Source organism: Macrobrachium nipponense, chromosome 6 (assembly GCF_015104395.2).
Source record: "Macrobrachium nipponense isolate FS-2020 chromosome 6, ASM1510439v2, whole genome shotgun sequence".
NCBI lineage: Eukaryota > Metazoa > Arthropoda > Malacostraca > Decapoda > Palaemonidae > Macrobrachium > Macrobrachium nipponense.
The window spans coordinates 104,350,991-104,372,587 of record NC_061108.1 but is presented as its reverse complement, the minus strand read 5'-3'; the positions used below and the strand labels follow the sequence as shown (position 1 = coordinate 104,372,587).

General features: G+C 40.2%; 1 protein-coding gene across 6 annotated transcripts in view; it reads right to left on the bottom strand.

Moving 5' to 3' along the window:
- LOC135216804 (rab5 GDP/GTP exchange factor-like) overlaps positions 1-21,597 on the bottom strand; it is a 137,578-nt gene that overhangs the window by 38,913 nt on the left and 77,068 nt on the right. For all 6 annotated transcript variants that reach the window (XM_064252300.1, XM_064252297.1, XM_064252296.1 and 3 more), the window contains 4 exons: positions 12,961-13,058; positions 12,430-12,689; positions 8,744-8,875; positions 8,431-8,541 (listed from right to left, as the gene is read on the bottom strand). In XM_064252300.1, the coding sequence (XP_064108370.1) occupies positions 8,431-8,541; positions 8,744-8,875; positions 12,430-12,689; positions 12,961-13,058 (601 nt within the window). The remainder of the gene's footprint in view (positions 1-8,430; positions 8,542-8,743; positions 8,876-12,429; positions 12,690-12,960; positions 13,059-21,597) is intronic.

Below are 21,597 nucleotides of genomic sequence, written 5' to 3'. Positions count from 1 at the left end.
GAACTGAGGAGTTTTAATAAAGAAGTTGTTTTAAAATTCTCATTTTTTTTAACCAAATTACATCAGTTTATATTCACTTAAGGAGCTATTTAGTTGGGAAATCTTCTCAATCACAGTATCAACAAATTTAAACCAGGGCACTAGGTAAGCAACCTTTTACTAGGCCACTGAAGTATGCAAACTTTTGAGTTAAAAAGGTCATGCAATCTGGAGATCACTGAACTAAGGAAAGGTCGAGATTCGGACTGAAATCATGAACTACAGTTACCACCCTACTTATGAACATTTATGTTACAAACATTCAATTGTGTTTGGAGCACTCCCCTTGTCATCCGTATGTTCAAAATTTGCTATGCAAGTCTATTCTGCTAGTAAGAACTTTTGCAAAGAACAGAAAAACACGAGGAAGAAGAATCTGTTCCCTTAACCCCTTCCTTGATTATCCCAATTATTCTCATATTAACCACCACTTATTCTTCTTACACCTTCCTTATTATCTCAATTATTCTCATGATTAACCACCACTTACTCTTCTTACAATCACGAAAATGCTCGTAAAATCCCATTTTTTGGAAGTAAATTGTATTTTTCTTAACTACAAACCTGAGGTCCTTTACATAAGGGATTACTTTCGGTGTAGCTGGAATTACGGCCGTTAAATTCTTGGACAAGGTGGTTAGGCAGTAACTACCGTGTGGCAGGTGGGTAGGCTAGCCTGCCCGGATGTAAACACTCCACTTTGCCTTTCGGCCCAGGTTCAGATTGAGGGGTGGCATGAGGTGGGCATGTATGTAAAGGACCTCAGGTTTGTATAATTAAGAAAAATACAATTTACTTCCAAAAATTGTGATTTGTTCCTACACGATATGTAAAGGACCGAGGGTTTGTATAAGGAAGACTCACTGTTTAGTGGGAGGAATCTGAGTGAGCCTCTAGAACTGACTGGAGTTCTACACACCCAGGCTACTCCTCCTGGTCGTAGGAGCGAGGAGGAGTGCCCTCCCTCTGACAACTTGATCGGAGTATAGGAGCTGCATGAACAAGAGTCGGACATCTGGGCCTTTTCAAAATGAGTGAGGAATCGTAACTCATCCGAAAATGGGCTGCAAAGAATATTTAGAGTCGGAGACATTAATGCAAAGTTCTGGGAAGGGTTTGCATTATTGCCAGTCTCCTTCCTCCCCTTGCTAGAGGAAGGAGTGGGATTGCTTCTATGATTCTGATAAGAAACATAAAAAGGATGCTTTATGTATAAGCTTACCGCATCAATCGTCCGACTAGCCAGTGTAAGTTTGAGTCCGATCCTCAACCCGAAGGAAAAGGAGTGGAAGGACGAGGTGGGGAAGGTGGAGAGGCCAGTCACTCTCACATCCTTCTTACCTCTAGAACTGCACACCATAGACGAGATGCAACTTGTCCTCTTGAAGGAGCTGGGTAAGCAAACACAACCTGCAAGCATCCACCACTAGTCCAAGGAAATGAGGTTCCAAAGACCTGTGGGCAGGCCTGAAGGGAAAGATAGATATGGTCGCAATGACCATATCTTTCTTCCTGTCCAACATATTCTTTGGAGTGATGACAAGTACCAATCCACTGGACAATCCAACTGCAGAGAAGTCTCACGGTCTCGTAATATTCTGCAGCGGATAAAGACACTGACACTCCATGGTGCGTGTCGATCCTTACGGGTACAGGAACATGCCAATAGGAGAAAGTAATGACTGATCTGGATCAACCAATACAAAGTCCACAGCGTAGCTCATAGCTCATGACAATCTCGGACTCTTCTACAGCTGCCGACTGACTACGCCCAGTGTGACCGTGTGAGGCGAGCAGTCATGCATCCAAGACGTAGTCACATGACACTCGCCTTTTGAAGGGTTATGCCAAGAAAACATACAAATCGTCTATCTTGTTCGCCCCCGATGTTGGGAGAAGAGATGATGATTCTCTCAAGGCATGCGCCCATCAGACAATAGTCAATTGCCTTCTAGAGACCGAGGTCCCTGATGGCAAGGCAGAAGTTCTTATAGTAGTTGAATCTCAACTAAGGAGAAACAATACTATATGCCAGTGAAAGACTAAGGTGAATGCAGACCTACGTCTTCACAGCTGAATCGAGAGAAGTTAACACTCACGATTCTGAACGTAGAAAAAGTCCCGTCGATGACACCAACCAGTGAAGATGGCTTTAATCCCTGTTGTTTTACAGAGGACTGAAAACACTAAACCACTATTTCATTGCTGTTCGGTGAGAAGTCGAGTCTGCAATGAAAGCGGAGAGTCTTTCAGTAATGAAAACCCAGGGATTGTACTGCCTGAAGAACTGCTTCTCATGGGCTAGATCAGGGAGGACATTTCCATTATACTTTGGAAGTAGGGCTGGCACAGCGGGGAACAGGCGAAGTCTTCCGTTATTCATCTACAATTCGGGGTGAAAGAATAATTGCACGCCTATGAATTAAGAGATTTATTTAGAAGACAAACTCAGATGTCTGAAGAAATCATTCTGCATCATTGCAGCAGCAGGTGCAATGAAGCGGAAGACTAGGCTACAGACTTCTGATACCATGAGGTAAACAGAAAGATGATAAAGAGTCTAGCGAGATATCTCTGTCTGAAAATTCTCGCAACGGCAAAAGGCGATGCAGTAGAGATGGTCATACACATATGCGAGAATTACAGCCAACCAGAGACCCAACTGTGATTACCGGGCAGAGATTCGATTTGGTAGTCAATCATCGCTGAGGAGGAGAGACAAAACCCGACCGAACTATCTCGGAGAGCCAGCAGGACTGGCTGCGGCAGGCAGGGCTGGCAGGCAGCCTGGACACCGCTAGCTCTCGCGCTCTTGTCATCCTGAGTTGCCAGGTAATCAATTCCATGAAGGAAAGCGTTTGGCTAGAACCATCGACACTCGAGCATTTGCATTTTAACCGAAACGGGTTTTGGTGAATACAAACGCTGTGGTGTTGTTGTTGTAAACAATACCACTAGTAATTCAAAATCAAAACTGGTAACTCTTGGGAGGCTTGCAAGGCAGTCCCGAGTTGTAGTTCAATTAAGAGAAGATACTATTTGTCTTGGTCACATACCCATAGAGTTAACTACAGTATGTGCCTACACCTCGGACAATTCAACTGATAACAGAAGCATGTCGCGAGAGAAATATACATAGTATATTTGTAGGTTCCTGTACATAGACCTCCAGTCTAAATTCTCTTCCATTCGAGGAACAAGAATAAGGACTGGAAGCCAACCTCCTTCATTCTCTAATGAAGAGAGCAAAGGTGAAGTTTTCCATAAGGATACCGAAGATGACTAGATCAAGCCGAACTGGATGTTCCCAAAACAGTAGCACTGGAGAGGCATTCAAACTCTCGGTGCTATCCATCCTGAACGGATTGACGTATGTTCGGTAAAATCCTAGGATTGAACCAAAAACAGTCTCTCGGGTTCGAATTCCAAGGAGTAAACTCCACCGAATTCCTCTTATTTCCTTGTTTCATTCTGGTATAACCAAGAAGTAAAGGGAAAAAAAAGAGAGGAGGATAGACTGTTATTGCCCGTTCTTCTCTATCCCGGGGGTGACAGCGTACTGAGGCAACGGACCGTCAGGTCCATCCAGGCTGAGCCTCTCCCGAGATATTCTTCCTTCTGCAGCAGTACTTCCTTCAAACGCTAGAATTCCAGGAATTAATGGCTTCCAAGGAATTTGAGCATCGGCAAGATTCCCGATCATCGTAGTAACAATTATCAGGAATTCTCGTCTAGCCCACTCTGGACTGTGGTCTCACCTAAGTGTTTGCAGATCGTAGAAGACAAAAACACTCGGAGAGTGCTAGAAACTCCGAAGAATTTTAAGCGCTCGGTGAACCCCTTCCCCCCATCCCGAATTTTGTCAGACGATCATCGGGTGGTGGTCTTCCCGATTCCCGTAGAAATCAAGGAGGAATGGGAAAGATCCTTCCTCAACGACGGGGACTTATGTCCAGTAGGACCCGAAGGTCCCTCCAGGAACACAGTCCCTAACACGGAATCCTACGGAGAACGCTCTGCAGGATCCCTCCCATTCCCGTTGTAGTCATAGGAAGAGAAGGAATGGGGGAGGAAGATTGAACGCTCTCGCTCGCCTTCCCAGCGGAACTAGCAGTCGGAGAAGCGAGTTACGGGTAGCCATCAACCTGCGGTGATGGCCGCTCTGAGTCTAGGAAAACGTTACAGTCTGGAGAAAACGTTTTCCCGAGGAGGGTTACGAAACTCATACTGTAGGCCAAACGTCTGCCACCACCGTGCCCGTCGTCTGGGTGGGGCTGATCGTGCACCTGACAGGTGAGAGCCGATACCGTCCTCCAATGAGTCCCAGTCCTCGTCAAGGCTGAAACCTCTCAAGAGGACTGAAGGGGGAGCCCACACCGGTCTCTTCGTGCGCGGTCCAGCGGGACCGTCACGTGAACAGCAGTGATGGTCACTCCGTGAGTCTAGGAAAGCGTCATCGTCCTCGCCAGCCCCCAAAATCTCCTCCAGCCACTTGAGCGCAAGATCTCTTTGGTCCCAAGACCAAACCAGGCTCGTGGCTGGACTGTAAGAAGTGCATTCATCACGGTCACTCCTGTTCGCCTCGTTCCTCCCAGTGTAGGCCAAGGAGGTTGAAGGGACAGGTGAGGGAGACCTGACACTCCTACCTTGCCTACTAGCAGAACCAGTAGGCTGGGAGGACTGCAGGCGATCGCCAACCTGCGGTGGTGATCGAACTGCAGGTCTGGACCAGCGGTCTCCTTGCGGAGAAGCGCTGGACCGATGACATAGCGTCGGTCTCGTGCGTCAGGGGAGCTGCTACGAGCACTCCTAACCTGCCTACCAGCAGAACCAGTAGGCTGGGAGGACTGCAGGTGATCACCAACCCACGGTGGCGATCGAGCTGCAGGTCTGGACCAGTGGTCTCCTTGCGGAGAAGCACTGGTCTGAGGACGGTAGCGTCGGTCTCAGGCGTCAGGGGAGCTGCTACCAGTCTTGCGAGCCATCGGGTCCCGGTGGGAGTGACGGTCGGGTGACTGGTAGTGTCCACTAACGCGGCGAGAGCGAGCACTGTCCTCTCGACGCACCACGGTACCTGGCTGGACCTGGTGACCAGGGGGGATCTCTTCTCAGCCTCGCCATGTGAACAACCCTGGGTACCGGACGATCACTGCACAACCAATCGCCGGTCTGGCGAGAGTCACCTAAGCAACTCTTACCATCCTTCCGCTCCGTGCCTGGGTCCTGACACGGTGAGCATACTCAGCAGTCTGGACCTTGGCTGCACAGTCACCTGTAGGTGACTGTACACTTGGTGGCGCTCGCTCGCGAGCACCCGAGACGGTTCCCGGTCCGGAAGTGGAACCTCTGGAGCCGGGAGGAGAGTTACCAGTAGTAGCCAGTACCCCTACGGTCCCTGTCTTCTTCTTCCCTGGGGAAGTAGAGACGGGCCCTGTTCCCGGAGGAATGGGAGGGCCAGCGGAAGACCCACCTTACCCGCCGGAGCGGGACAGACCCTTAGAAGTCTCACACTGTGAGACTTCTTAGGGGGGGGGGCGAGGCCACCTTCTTCTTCCTCGGCTGGGAGCCTTGGAAGTTGAAGGGGAAGAGGTGGCAGAAGACGACAGAGAAGACAACGACACCTTCCTCTTCTTCCTGGACTTTCTCTTCGCCAGCTTCCTCAGGACAACCGACAGGTCCTCCTTCCAGGACGGAGTTGGGGGAGTTGCAGTAGCAACACGGCCCAACTACACCTGTCCAGAGGGACCTGAGGGAGCAGCAGTGAAGAGAACACTTCCTCGAGGAAGGTTATGAAACTCGCCTGGCAGGCGAAGCATCTGCCACCACCGAGACTCTTCAGTCATGCAAACGCGACCGTCGTCTGGGTGGGGCTGAGCGTGCACCTGACAGGAGACAGCCGATACCGTCCTTCGACTCTTCCAAGTCCCCATTGAGGCCGAAACCTCTCAAGAGGGCTGGATGGGCAGCCTCCACTGGTCTCTGCGTGGACGGTCCCGTGTGAACGTTACGCCAACCCTGGGTACTGGACTATTGCTGCGAGAGCGATCGCCGGTCTGGCGAGAGTCACCTGAGCAACTCTTACCATCCTTCCACTCCGTGCCTGGGTCCTGACACTGTGAGCGTACTCAGCAGTCTGGACCTTGGCTGCACGGTCACCCGTAGGTGACCGTACACTTGGTGACTCTTGCAAGCGAGTGGCCGAGATGGTTCCCGGTGGAACCTCCGTAGCCGGGAGATGAGGTACCATGAGGTACCAGCGGTGGCTGGTACCTCCATGGTCCCCGTCTTCTTCTTCCCTGAGGAAGGAGAGACGGGCCCTGTTCCCGGAGGAACGGGAGGACCAGCGGAAGACCCACTTGTCTCACCAGAGCGAGACAGACCCTTAGAAGTCCTGTGACGAGACTTCTTAGTGGGGAGACCATCTTCTCTTCTACAGCAAAGCCTTAGGAGTCAAAGGGGTGGAGACATGAAAATATGATGATCTCAAAGAGGGGGATGACGACTGTTGACGAGCTCTCTTCCTCTGTGATTCTACCATCAGGAATAGATAAACATCACAGGCCAGCGCGAAAGCTTCATCCAGTGATATAACTCCAAAGTAGTGGTGGTAAGTGAATATGATTATCAGCAGGGGATCAGTACACACACTCGAGGATCGGTATCACAACATGCTACGAGTCACAGGTACAATTCCAAGGTTCGGATAAGCAATACGAAGAGCTATCCAACCAATACTGCTGTAAACACAATCACCACTGTTAGTCTGTAAAATAAGGAAAAAATGATTAAAGTAATGATACTCCTCTCGCATCCAAGGGCACCGCCCTCCAAAGTGAGAGGAGATCCCCCAAACACCAACACCACACGCTCCTTCTACCTTCATCTGATAGTAAGTGAAACGATGAAGGAGAAGAGAAATTACCATAAAAACAAAACAAGGACAAACCTTTGAAGTTCCCCTTGGTAATTCCCAAACGTAAGCGTAATTTTTGGATGAATACATGTCTTGTTACAGGATCAATATCACTCACATTAAATACATGTCTCGTCCTCACGTTAAAGAGCGAAAGAATGGCATACCTTTGCCGCCGACCCTTAACACAAGTGGAAAGGAGGGTATAAAGGTTATCACAAAAAGTGGGTTTGTATATTAATTGAATTTAATATTAATATCAAACACCGTATATAAATATTCATTTAAAAAACAAAAATAAACCAGAAAGAACCCACAAGGACCAAGGGTTTGTATATCGTGTAGGAACAAATATTCCTACTAATTTCCATCTTCCTTATTCAACTCATTCTTTGATGAATTCCCATTGTCTATATTTCCTTCCCCATAGGAAGTGTTTAGTACATATTTTTGTCAATAGATGGTGGTGTGCACTGTTTACTTTGCGAACTTCCAATGTCAGACGCTACCCCTGCGCAATTCTCTCAAGTTCATAACTTTCAAAACATGGAAAAAATACTAAATTTTGAATGTAGCATGAATAAAAATGTTCCTCCTTTTTTTTACATCCAAAGTAAACATGAAAAAATTCATAACCCATCAGTCATGTAGACCTCATACTATTTGTGCTGTAATCTTAGAGTAAATGGAGTTTGGGTCAGATGATGAGAGCGAGACTAATATGCAACACCCACTCCACTTTATTTGACACATTACAATCGGAGGGGCATGAATTTGTAAGTTTAGGCCAAAATGCCTAAAATGCTTAAAATTCTTTTGAGTTCACCTAGGATAAGTGAACCTGCTTCTGTCTTTTAGACAGGACTATAGTGCATGGGAGACTCTAAGACCAATAATGTGGGTGGTATATCAATGATAAGATTTGTGGTGAAACGGATAACAAAGTGAGATTGTAGATATTGATGAGAAATCAATATAATTAAACAACAATAAAAATTAGACCCTCCATATGTCACTCAACAAAACAAAAAGGAAGATACAATCATTCAGTTACCTATGACAGTTACTTTTAAACAATGAGTCTGGAGCTCTGGCAGTACTTGCCAAAAGGAATCATTTTCACTTTTAAAAATTTAATGTGATAAAGTTGAAAAAGCTCGAAAGCTTATGTTAAAAGAAACTAAATAAAAAGGAAAAAATTTCAAGCATAAGGCATTGTAGCCAAAAGGTGAAGGGATACTGCAAAGATCCTTTAGTACCACAAGTGAAGCAGTTCCTGTTTTCATTGAGAGTGGATCACCTCTTGACAGCCAATACAGGTACATCAGTCACTTCGATTTATCTACTCTCTCATAAGAACATGATACGTGATTAAAACAAGAAATTGAACACCACACGATGCTATATAATTTTCAAAATGGAAACCTTTACAAAAACAGAATACACCACAACAGAAGAAAATTTAACACAAAATTCACCTGCAAATCATCCATTTCCTTGACAAGTGTGTCAGATTCGGTTATAAGACGGTCCATTCGAGACTGGAGGTCATCCAATGTCTTTAAATTTTGCTGCATAACTCTCATTCCCTTTTAATAGATAAGAAATAGTTATTTCATTAAGTTACAGATATCAGAACCAATACTTAATGCACATTGCACATTACATTTCTGCATGCATGAACAAAAAATTTAATAATGTACTTGATTTCAAATCTCATTCCTTCATGAACTTGTTATATAAATCATCACCAACTAAGTAATTTAAAAAACTACAAATGAAACAACTTACTTCACAAAGCCACATATCACCTTCCAAAGCATTAGGAGGGAGGGCTTCACCCGACATGTATCTATCAAACTCATCTGTTGTCAAGCCCAAACTTTCTGCTGTCAGTTTCTCAATGAAGGCTACAGCACAGCACTGAAATTTACAACAGCTTTTGATCTCTCAACCATAAAAAGCCACTATGGATTTCTTATACTTGTTTGAAATTACATCAGTCCTCACTGAAAAAGATCTGTAGTCTAACCTTTCAATGTTTTCAAGATACAGCTAATTGGAATTTTCACAACCATTCAAAAAGCCAAGGAACACGGTCATTCTAATTATCATTTTCAGTGGACTGGAAAGTGGAAAACTATATATAACTCTATTCTTCCAGTATAAAATTAAAATGTGTCGTATATAATCTGCCAAATAAAAATACAGGTAAACTTATCTTCACAATACATATTAACCTCATCATCAATCAAACACCAAACAAGAACAGCTTATGTACTTTCATATGAGCATAGTACAGTGCACTAATAGAAGTTACTTTCTCTGACCATCATGAAAATTTATATGCTACGTGTTTTTTTACTGGGTCAGACAATATCAAGTACCTACTCATTCTGGTTTATCTGATTCAATATGTCTTAATTCCCATCTAGTGCAAGTCGTACCCTATAACTTAGGGTTTGTCCCAATTATCACAGATCGACCTATTAAACCTCTGAATGCTTTATCTATCCTCGTGTAATACTGTCCTCCAAACAGGAATTTATCTTACCCTCAAAGAGAAGCACACACCATGTGCACGACATTTTCACTTTACTTAACAGATTAATCAAATTTACTGGTAATCCAGTAACTTCTCTCATTTTATCTAAGGTAATGCATTTAAAATATATGTCCAAGGTATTAAATTTTAAATATGTTTCCAAGGTATTGCATTTGTAATACTATAGTATTTCCCTCTAAATACTGGACTCGCAATCCATTATGTTGGCCAAGGTAACAGAAATGCTATACTCCGTACAAGGTCTGTTCCTGCTCCACCTCTTCAACATTATTGCACTCTTCTTATATATACCTGAAAACAGATATCTCTTAACCAACTTAAATGCAATCCAAAGGATCTCTAGGGAAACCTTCTGTTACAACCACTACACAACACTGCCATACATTCAAATAAATGTATTTCTTTGCATTCTTTTCCATTTGCAATAATTTTATTTCAGCTTGCATTTATTTTCAATTCCCTTTTCTCTACTCATTTGTAACCTCCTAAATTATCCTACATGAAGTAAGTGCAGAACCTAGTTGGACACACATTTATCTCAAAGTCTTCTGAAATGAATGCCAGTTTTCACTATGTATAGTATCATGATATATTATATATACAGTAGGCAGTCCCCGGGTTACGACGGGTTCGGCTTACGACGTTCCGAGGTTAAGGCGCTTTTCAATTATATTCATCAGAAATTATTTAAAGGGTTATGACGCATATTAAAGGATGATGACGCCTACATCGCTCATTTGGCAAAAGAAATATGACACCAAAAATGCAAAATAATCAATATTTGAAGGTTTTTTTATGCAAAATGCAATAAGAATGCAGTTTACATAGTTTTCAATGCACCCAAAGCATTAAAAGTAAGGTTTTCTTAGCATTTTTGGTGATGTTCCGGCTTACGACGATTTTTGGGTTACAACGCGTCTCAAGAACGGAAGCCCCGTCTTAACTCGGGGACTGCATGTAACTATAATTTCCTCAATGAGTCTTTCCAGCACCCTCTAAATGCAGATCATCTAATACACAAACTGATATTCAGTAATCTACTCCTACTGTTGCTTCAAAGACATTACTACTTACTTTGGTATTTGTAAATTTACAGAATACAAAGGCATTTACCTCAAAGATTATCCAAGTCCAGCAAATAAAAAGTTCTTCAATTTCCAGTGATTTCCACTAAGTAAGGCAAGTATCACTTCACAATCCTAATTAAAAATACTGTATATTTCCATGTATGACGTTTTAATCCTAAAATTCACCCCCAAAAATTGGAGGTCGTCTTATACTACAATTCTAAAAATCAAACCTTGAATTCTAAGATGTGTATTGGTAGGCTACCCTCAGCCTCGGTGCTATAGCCTAACCACCAACATAAAAAAAGATTCACATTATGAAATAAACTGATGATACAGTCAATAAAACAATTTTTACCTATATATTAATGGCATATCCTCATAACAAATAGCCTATTTGAGGAATAATTCTAAATCAATGAAACAAACTTTATGCGATCCCAGCTGCGAAAATGGAAACATTGAACTTCAGTTGCGCTCACAGCAACCTTTATCTTTCGGTAACCTTAAAGAAATTTCAATGGTAGTGTAATTATGGTAGTAATAACATTTAGGATAATGACAATTAAAAGCAACAGTAGTGTTAAAAATATATTTTTGTACAATGCTAAAAATTACTAGGTGAGACTTTTGGATACTGCTCCATATCCCTCTTCAGTCCTACCCTGGAGGACTGAAGAGGGATACGGAGCAGTATCTAAAAGTCTCTCCTAGTAATTTTTAGCATTGTACAAAAATATATTTTTAACACTACTGTGGCTTTTAATTGTCAATAATATAGCCTCGTTGCAGAGGTTCCCTAGTTCATTTAGGATAACAATATTAATTTTTTTTTTAAAGTTTCTCATACATCTCACAAGATTGATCACATGTGCCACCATCATAGGGATTCCAGTCTGGTTCTGGCAAGTCAACGTCATACAAATCATCTTCAGTAGCATCCATGGCATTTTTTAAATGATTTTATGATACTTTCTATTTTCACATTCCCCCATGCTTTTATAACACAAAAAACACAGCGAACATCAAGTGAGGCAGCATGAAAAGCTGTTTGTAACTGTAAAACAATTCAGTCTTATAAACAAAAGTGTACGATAATTATCTTTCATTATTGTATTATTTTCCCTTTTAGGCAATGTTTGTATGAAAAAGAGGATATAGAATTAGCTTTGTTAAACTCATCTTTGATAATTTACGAAATGAATGTATCTCTGAATCAAGTTCCATTCGGTAACTAAAGACAGTGATGACATCGGTAAAATGCGATCTCTCTCTCTCTCTCTCTCTCTCTACTAAAAAGAATTCCAGTTTTTACAATTCTGGATGAAGTGATTATTGTAAACGTGTAGGTATTGACATATACAACCAAACTGAGAAACAGCTGATTGCTGATGTGATATTGATAATCCTCAGATCAGCAGAGATTTTGCGAATGTAAACTATATCAAATGCAAATGTACATGACGATGTTTATATTCTGTAATAAAGTAACGATATCATAATAGTAATACTGTACGTAATTAGACACAACAAGCAAAACAACCTTCATTCAAGTCATTATTTTATAAATACTATAGTTGTACTGTTCATCTTTTGCAAATATAATCACTTTTCTCAAAAAAAAAATTTCTGTTTTGTAATTTACCAGTTGTTGTATACTACAGATATGACATAATTCACGAAAATTTGCCATGGTTTTTTTCCCTCGTCTTATCTAAAGGTCGTCTTATACATGGAAATATATGGTACTTAAATACTTATACATTTTGTTCTTATAAATTTAACTTTATTTTTGACAATGGACCAATTAATTCAGAGTATTTCAAACTACAATAAGTTCTTACCAAATTGGTGAAAAAATATCCTGCTTCACCACTCTGAAGACTAGGTTGTGGTGCAAAATTAGTAACATATGCAATGTTACTGTGTAACAACGGTGGGTTGGCTTGGAGTACACAATATATAAGAGCTGGTAATAAGTCATCAGCAGAAGCAGGAGATCCTCCATTAGACAGCTGAAGGAGAGTTAATGCATGGTGACTGAACGAAACGAGGCACTTCAATTTGTCAGATGGCACTCTCTTGCTGTTCATTTCAATCAACTCTGAAAAGAATAGATTTAAGATATACTACTTAAATCACAAATCATACGGGAGGAACGTAAAGTAAAACACTGAAATGTTATTCCTCATTTACAAAGGGAGTATCAATTTTATCTACTAAATAAATTTATCAAGCAATTACATTTACCTCAAGCAAATTAAGCTAATTTCTCTGACCTAAATTGTACCTTCCGTTACACACTAATTACACAAATTATGTCTTCAAATTTTCCTGAGTATTAAACACTAACATGACAGAAGTCAACTACAAACCATTAATAACTAGGTCCAGAGTCTCCCGTACATCTTCTTTAGACTCATCAATGCCGCATTCCAGATGGTGGCTACTAACCCAAGCTAAGCTACGGATCCTGGTAATACAAACAAAAGAAAAAATGTCTTAAGTATTTTTTACCATCAAAATAGCAAACAGGCAATTATGGCAAATTTCTCACTTTCAAGAGGGATAATCTGAAGATTCGTTAATACAGTATATGTAGGGCAAAAGTTACAAAATGACAATTTTTAATCAATTAGTATTTTTCATAGCTAACAAATCTGAGGTCTTAACAATAGGATAAATCTTCTGATGCCAGCTGGAAACCGGTTAAAAACAATCAAAGATTGTATGTATTTGCAAGGAATCTGTGGCATCTGGCATCAAATGCATAGAAGTGGTGGCGAGTGGTTACCAACAATGAATGAACCTTGTGATGCATTTAGCCTTTCTTCCAACTCAGTATTACTAGATGGAAGGCTAGAAGTGGGCAGTCAACGTTAAGACCTCAGGTTTAACTATGAAAAGACAAATTGATTAAAAATTTGTCATTTGTTCATATGCAGAATAAAACTTCAGTCTTAACAACAGGACAACTCATTATTGGAAGGAGGTACGAGAATCCTGAAACAACTGGAGGTTCGCCACACCCGACCACCCTTCCCAGAAAAGAGAGTTTAAACCTGTGAGTGATTAGATATATAGGTATCTAAAACTCAGTCCACTGGGAGTCAACACAATGAGACAATGTCCAGATTCATTGCATCCATGGAAGAAAACAAGAACTTCATTAGTTCAAGCAACAAACTATGCCAGCCACAAGCAAATGGTTTGTCACCACTCCTCACTCCCCTTGCCAGAGAGAAGAGCTATAACAGCAAGGATGCCGTATTTACTTGCATCCACCAGACCCCCAGCATATGATGTGTCTAATTTTCAACCTGCCTATTGGAATGAAGAATGGAGAAAAAGGGAAAGGAGCCGAGTCATCTCACTCTCTCTCTTCCACACAATCATTTTCTTGAACAATTTAATTGATTTCATAAAAGAAGTCAGTTGATTACTGTATCTAGTGAAGTACTTACTATTGCTATTTGTGACACAAATTTTAAGACAAGGATAAGGGTGTGCATGGCCTCTGGTGCCTGACAATTCCTCTTCTGACTGAGTAACAGCACAACTGTATACTTATTTTATCTAGCCAGAATGGCTACCTTGTCTCCATTAGTCATAGAAATGCAACACAGACACACTGTACATTTGGAAAGCAGTAAATGCATCTTTCAGCCAAGTACATATGTATGTCAACTGTCTCTCCTGCCACACTTACAGCACTCCTTTAAAGGTTGGAGACACCTCTTTCAGCCATGTGCAAACAATTCAGCAACTGTCTAGAAAGGTCACTTACACATGCCATCATAAAGCAGTAGCAGCTCCTTTTTCAACCTAAGAAGTGACATGACTGTCATATCAGGACAATCTGCACTTACCTGATAGTTTGTGGGTCCACACAACTTTTGTTTTCTTTCGGATAGTAGCTCCTGTGGAACAACTGTCTGACTGCATTACAGGGTCACCTATAATTGATGACATGCACAGTGGTACAAACATGCCATTTCAGGTGTTATGTACACTGGTTACTAGTATCACAGCTCATGTACAATGCTACTGGACTGCTGAATGTTTCATCATCTACTTTGACACAAACAGTTTCTAGTGACAGCTATACTGCTTTCCACAATCAGCCTTACTTATGGTCGGCTGTGTGATAAGCCTTCTTAACTAGTTTGAGACTTTGTCTACTTTACCTGGTGTGTGTGTGTGTGTGTGTGTGTGTTGGTTTTTCATACACAATCCGTTCCGCAACCTCCCACAAAGTCCAAAATATACGAAAACCAGAAAAATAATTCCCATAAGAAATAATGTAAATACAATGAATGCATTCCAGACCCCCAAAAATATACATTTTGTAAGGAATAAACAGTTTCACATACAGAAAACAATAAGAAATAAATATAAATGAATAATGAAACTAATAACGAACTCTTTCCTTTATGGAAGACTTGTTACCGTATGGAAGACGTAGAGAATGTAGAGAAGGGGAGGAGGAGGAGGAGGGAAGGTCATTGTCTGGAAGGGGAATCCCCCTCCAGAAGGATTTCAGTTATCAAGGACCTATCTGAGGTTACTTCTCCTCTTCGTTTTTTAATGGCAATAACTGGGGTTACTTCCCCTCTTTAGTTTTAACTGACACTAGGACCGGCTTGAGTCACTGGACCCCTGTAACACAACAAAACTGTACAGGGCCATTTATTTCTGGCATCTCTTTAAAATTTACCTAAAGTGGAACACAGCATTGTAATTAAAGATGTTGGAGACATGGATTACAACATCTTTGTTGGGGTGATTATTCTCCATAAAATCTTTTAAATCACTCCACTTTGTAAAAATGTCCTTAACCACTGAAGTAGGCACATTATGTATGTCCGTTCTCTTTCTGAATTTTTCAAACCAGCCTCTGCTGGCCTTAAATTCACTAGCAGCAGCACCTGTAGGCATTTTCTTACTGTGATTGGCTTGCAACACCCTCCAACACTTTGCTACAAGTTCTTTCTTAAATTCTGTAGTGTTTCTTGCCATTTTTACAGAAAATGATGACTTATTTAGCAGTTGCAGTCGAATAAGAAGCAAAAAAGGCACAAAACTCAACAAACACAAAAACAGAATGGGTCATGAGAGAACACAGGATGCTTTGTTTGGGCGCTCAGTATGGGCCTAGTCATGCGGTGGGCCCTGGAGGAAACCTTTTCGAGTGTATGAAATCAGAGGAAACATATGACCCCCGAGACAAAATTTTGTCGGAAAAAGTCTACGAAAACCGACGTGCCACTGTTATATGACTTTGGGGTCAGTAGTGGGCCCATGTAATAACTAAATGAATTCTCACTTCACCACGCTTATTTAACATAAGCGAATGCAAGTAATATTCAAATATATGCAACGCACATCTTAAAACAATATTATTCCTTTTTAGGAGTGTGTCATTTTGTCAGTTGTGCACAATTTGGTGTCAAGCACTAACTGTTTCATTAAATCTCACTGATTTTGGATAAGAAAGATAAACTTCATCATCACAGGATTACAGGCAGCCCCTACTTAACGACAGGGGTTCTGTTCCTGTGGGCCTCATGCTAACCGAAAATTGTCACTAACCGAAATTCACAAGTCTATGGGAGCCTCAATTCACCTTACGGTGCTCTAGGCTTATTAACCCCTTCGTCACCGGCCTGTTGCACTGCTGCAAATGCTTGCATACCGCATGAGACCCCCTGTCGACCACGAGTATCAATCATTCCTTACTCCCACTAAATTTTATGTTATTCATATTTTTCCTTTATATTCTTATGTGAATACACTGTGTATATATCAATGAATATATTTTACCACATTGGCAAAAAAATACCACAAGGATATCGGAAAAAATAGGAATATTTAGTGGAAAATGTAATTGCAGAAGTAGGAACAGTTATAAAGTACAGTAGTACCTCGAGATACGAAAGGCTCAACTTACGAAAAACTTGAGATACAAAAGCCAATGCGAAAAATTTTACTGCTCTACATACGAAAAGTTTTCAAGATACGAAAGGTTTCTGAAAGTCCGAGATTCGCCCGGATAACAATTTTAAAACTCAAGCCGCGCGCCGCCATCTTAGTACTAGTAGACTCGCCACCATCCTCCTGCTCTCCCATTGGTTCCTGATGCTAGCCAAGCCATGAGATCCTTCTCTCCTATTGAGCAGCATCCCTCCCATCATGCATCTACGTACTAGTACGTAGCAGCGTTCTTCTTCAGCCATTGCTTCTCACCAGTGTTATCGTACGCATACGGAATTCGTTCGTTCACATATACGATTTTGTTTGTTAACGTAAATTCGTGTTAGTGATTTCGTTGTGCTACTTTATCGTTTATCGAAAAAAGACACCCCAAAAAGGCTCACACAGGTCGTATGCTTGCGCAGTTCAATGACGTCTGCCCGAGTCGTTTCAGGAACATTGTGAAAAGTAGGCAGAAGCAATCTTCCTTGGATCGTTATTTTTTAAAGAGGCCTTCAGCATTAGCAGGAGTAAGCAAAAAGGAAGAACCAAGTGATAAAAAACAGAAAGTTGAAAGCAAAAAGGAAGAACCAAGTGATATAAAACAGAATGTTGAAAGTGGTGATGAAGTTGAAATTCTGGAGAAAAAAAAAAAAAAAAAAAAAAAAAAAAAAAAAAAAAAGCCTATGTAAAAGTAAAAAAAAAAGTAAAAAAAAAAAAGAAAAAAAAAAAAAAAGAAAAAAAAATGTAATTTGTAGATTTATGTAAGTTAAGTGTTACGGTTTTGTTAATGTGTTTCGTAAATTTTAGTTTTATAGTTTTCCTTAAATTTTTTATGTGTTTTCGTAAAGTTAAGTGTACGTACGTACGTACGTTATCTGCCGTTTGTCCTCCTTCTCCTCTGCCGCCACTTTCGGAGATAGCCTCACTCGAAAGGTAAGCTTCCACATTTTACGTTACAGTAATAATATTTCTTGTACACTAATATACACTTTATTTACAGGTTTTGCATTTTTATTCTGAATTTAGGTATTGAATGGTCCAAATTGTTTTAGTATTTCATTGTTATAGGTCAATTTAGCTTTATTATGAAATTTAACCCTTAAACGCCGAAGCGGTAAAATAAAAATTGTCTCCCGTGTGCCGGATGTGTTTCTGAGTGAGCGCGGAAGCGGAAAATTTTTTTTTTTTTTTAAATCACAGCGCGCTCAGTTTTCAAGATTAAGAGTTAATTTTTGGCTCCTTTTTTTGTCATTGCCTGAAGTTTAGTATGCAACCATCAGAAATGAAAAAAATTATCATTATCATATATAAATAATGCGATATATGATAGAGCAAAAACAAAATTTCATGTATAATTGTATTCAAATCGCGCTGTGCGCAAAACGGTTAAAGGTAACAAGTTACTTTTTTTTTCGTTGTAATGTACACTAAATTGCAATCATTTTGGTATATAACACATTGTAAAACGATAAAATCAACACAGAGAAAATATTATCACAAAATAATGCATGAATTCGTAACGCGCGGACGTAAACAAATATTTTTTTCAAAAATTCACCATAAATCTAACTATTGTCCTAGAGACTTCCAATTTCTTTCAAAATGAAGACAAATGATTGAATATTACTATACTGTAAGAGTATTAGCTTACAATTGCAGTTTTTGACCATATCTGACGAGTTAAATTTGACCAAATGTCGAATTTTTTTATATGCAATTATTTCGGAAATTAGAAAAGCTACAACCTTCAAATATTTTTCGTTTTATTCTACATGAAATTGCGCACATTTTCATATATAAAACTATGAAATGCCTAAATATGAAATGGAGTTAATATTCCGAGAATGGGATGTACGCATTTCGGAGATTTGTGGCGGAGAATCCGCGTGCGGAGGGAAGGAAAGTTTTATTTTTAAATTCACCATAAATCTAAATATTGTGCTAGAGACTTCAAATTTATTTCAACATGAAGATAAATGACTGAATATTATTACACTGTAAGAGTTTTAGCTTACAATTGCGTTTTTCGACCATTTCGGTAGAGTCAAAGTTGACCAAACATGGTTTTTTTTCTATTTATCGTGATTTATATGCAAATATTTCAAAAATGAGAAAAGCTACAACCTTCAATTATTTTTTGTTGTATTTTACATGAAATTGCGCACATTTTCATATATAAAACTTTATGTAACGGCTAATTTAAAATGGTGCAAACATTACCACAATCGCACGTATGATTTTTTCGGAAGTTACCGCGCAGACATAAAGAAAATGTTATTTTTTTCATAAATTCACCATAAATCGAAATATTGTGCTAGAGACTTCCAATTTGTTGCAAAATGAAGGTAAATGATTGAATATTACTAGAATATAAGAGTTTAGCTTACAATTACGTTTTTTAACCATTTCGGTAGAGTCAAAGTTGACCGAAGGTTGAAAATTTGTCACTTATCATTTTTTATATGAAAATATTTCAAAATTGATAAAAGCTACAACCATGGGTTGTTTTTAGTTGTATTGTGCATGAAATTGCGCACATTTCCATATATAAAACTTTATGTAATGGCTAATTTAAAATGGTGCAAACATTACCACAATTGCATGTATGATTTTTTTCGGAAGAGTTACCGCGCGGACATAAGGAAAAAGTTTTTTCATAAATTCACCATAAATCGAAATACTGTGCTAGAGACTTCCAATTTGTTGCAAAATTAAGGTAAATGATTGAATATTACTAAATTATAAGAATTTTAGCTTACAATTGCGTTTTTCGACCATTTCGGTAGAGTCAAAGTTGACTGAAGGTTGAAATTTTGGCACTTATCGTTATTTATATGAAAATATCTCAAAACTGATAAAAGCTACAATCATGAGTATTTTTTTTTTGTTGTATTCTACATAAAAATGCGCACATTTTCATATATAATACTCCATGTAATGGCTAATTTAAAATAGTACAAAAATTATGTCAAAGTGACAAAATAATTTCCGAGATGTGTCACAGATACTTTTTAGTGCGGCAAGAAAGAAATTCGCGCTTGCGCGCCTGCGTAACGATTGTAAACAAAACAACACCTTGATCCGTGAACTCCCAGCATCCCCCAAGGTGCGTGATTCGAGAGTTTTCGGCTGGTAGGCCTAAAAGTATTTTTCCGCGAATTTTTAAAAAACTTTTGTATGTCGACGTAAAATACGTCCAGTCAGCGTTTAAGGGTTAATGGGGTATTTTTGGGAGCCTTGGAACGGATTAGCCATTTTACATGTAAAATGTGTTCCAAGATACGAAAAACTCATGATACGAAGGCCGCCTCGGAACGGATTAAAATAGTAGTAATAGCAGTACTAGTTTTCTTACTGAAACAGTTAGTCCTAGGTTTCACACAGAAACAGTGTATACATCAATGAATGTTTACGGCATTGGTAGTAGTAGTAGTAGTAGTAGTAGTAGTAGTAGTAGTAGTAGTAGTAGTAGTAGTAGTAGTAGTAGTATAATAATATGCTGGAAGTAAACCCTCTTTTAAACATGTTTTATTAAAAGTAATTGCTGCCTCAGCTGCATTAATTTTATACAGGTTCTTCTCTATTTTTCTAATTATTGCTTTCTCATTGTTGCTTAAACTGGTGAGCAACGCACCGAAGGTTGACATATCTCAATCAGGTAGAACGATTGGTTTTTATTGGTAAAAATTTCAGTTGGGGTAGTCAAATTTTCGGGTATATCCCGTAGAGTTTATTACAGATAGAATTGATGTTAAATTCTATTTCTTTTCTATTCTTTCTATTCTTTCCGGACGTTTCGTCTGAATACAGTGGACCCCCCGTATTCGCGTTCTCCAGATTCGCGGACTCACACATTCGCGGATTTCTCTCGGGAACGTTTCCCTGCATTATTCGCGGAAAATTCGCGCATTCGCGGTATTTTTCTATGATAAATATCCACAAATTCCTGGTTTTTTTGATGAATTTCATCATAAAATGCACTTTTCGTGATAAAACTATTAAAAAACCCATGTAGGAAAATTTTTAGTGGGTTTTTCTTGAGTTTTATCTAATAAAATAGGCTGTTTTTAGCATTTTTATAGGGTTCCAAACATTCGCGGATTCTAACTATTCACGGGGGGGTCTGGTACGCATCCCCCGCGAATACGGGGGGACCACTGTAAACCTCAGACATCCTCTTGGGCGGAGGGGGGTGAAGCCCACTTACTTGACAGAGCCTTGTCTTGGATCATGCCAATGGGGGCTGACCCACTTACATGGCAGAGCCTTCACCTTTATCATATCAACGGGGACTAACCCTCTTACATGACAGAGCTTAGGTACCAAATAACTAACAAGGAGCACGACAGCCAATTCCGACCACCTGACCACGCTATCATTGTTAGAACTACGATTTGAAAGGGGTACACTTCCCACACCCTCTTCCAATCAACCATAAAAACACGACACCAAATATTAAAATTCCTAATCTAACTAAACTAAATAGGATTAGCTTCAGCTCCCTGCCCTAGCAACGAATCCGCAGATACGTACGGTCCAAGAGAGAAGCACTTATCATAAGTGACGCGAACGTCTCTCAAATAGTAATGGGATGCGAAAACTGAATCGCATCTCCAGTAGGTGAATTCGACTATAGTCTGGAGAGACAAATTCTTGTGAAAAGCCAAGGAGGTAGCGATGGCTCTCACCTCATGAGCTTTGACTCTAAGGAGTTTGAAGTGCTCATCCCCACAGGATGCATGAGCTTCTCTAATGACGTCTTTGATAAAGAAAGCTTGGGCATTTTTAGAAATAGCTCTCCTAGGATTTCTGACTGAGCACCATAGACTCTCCGCATTCCCTCCAAGTCGCTTCTTCCTCTCGAGGTAGAACTTGAGGATCCTGACTGGACACAAGGTCCTCTCTAAGTCTCTCCCTACCAGCGAAGACAGTCCCTTAATTTCGAACATTCTTGGCCATGGCTTAGAAGGGTTCTCGTTCTTTGCTAGGAAAAGGGGTTTAAAGGAGCATACTGCAGAGTCCTTCTTGAACCCAAC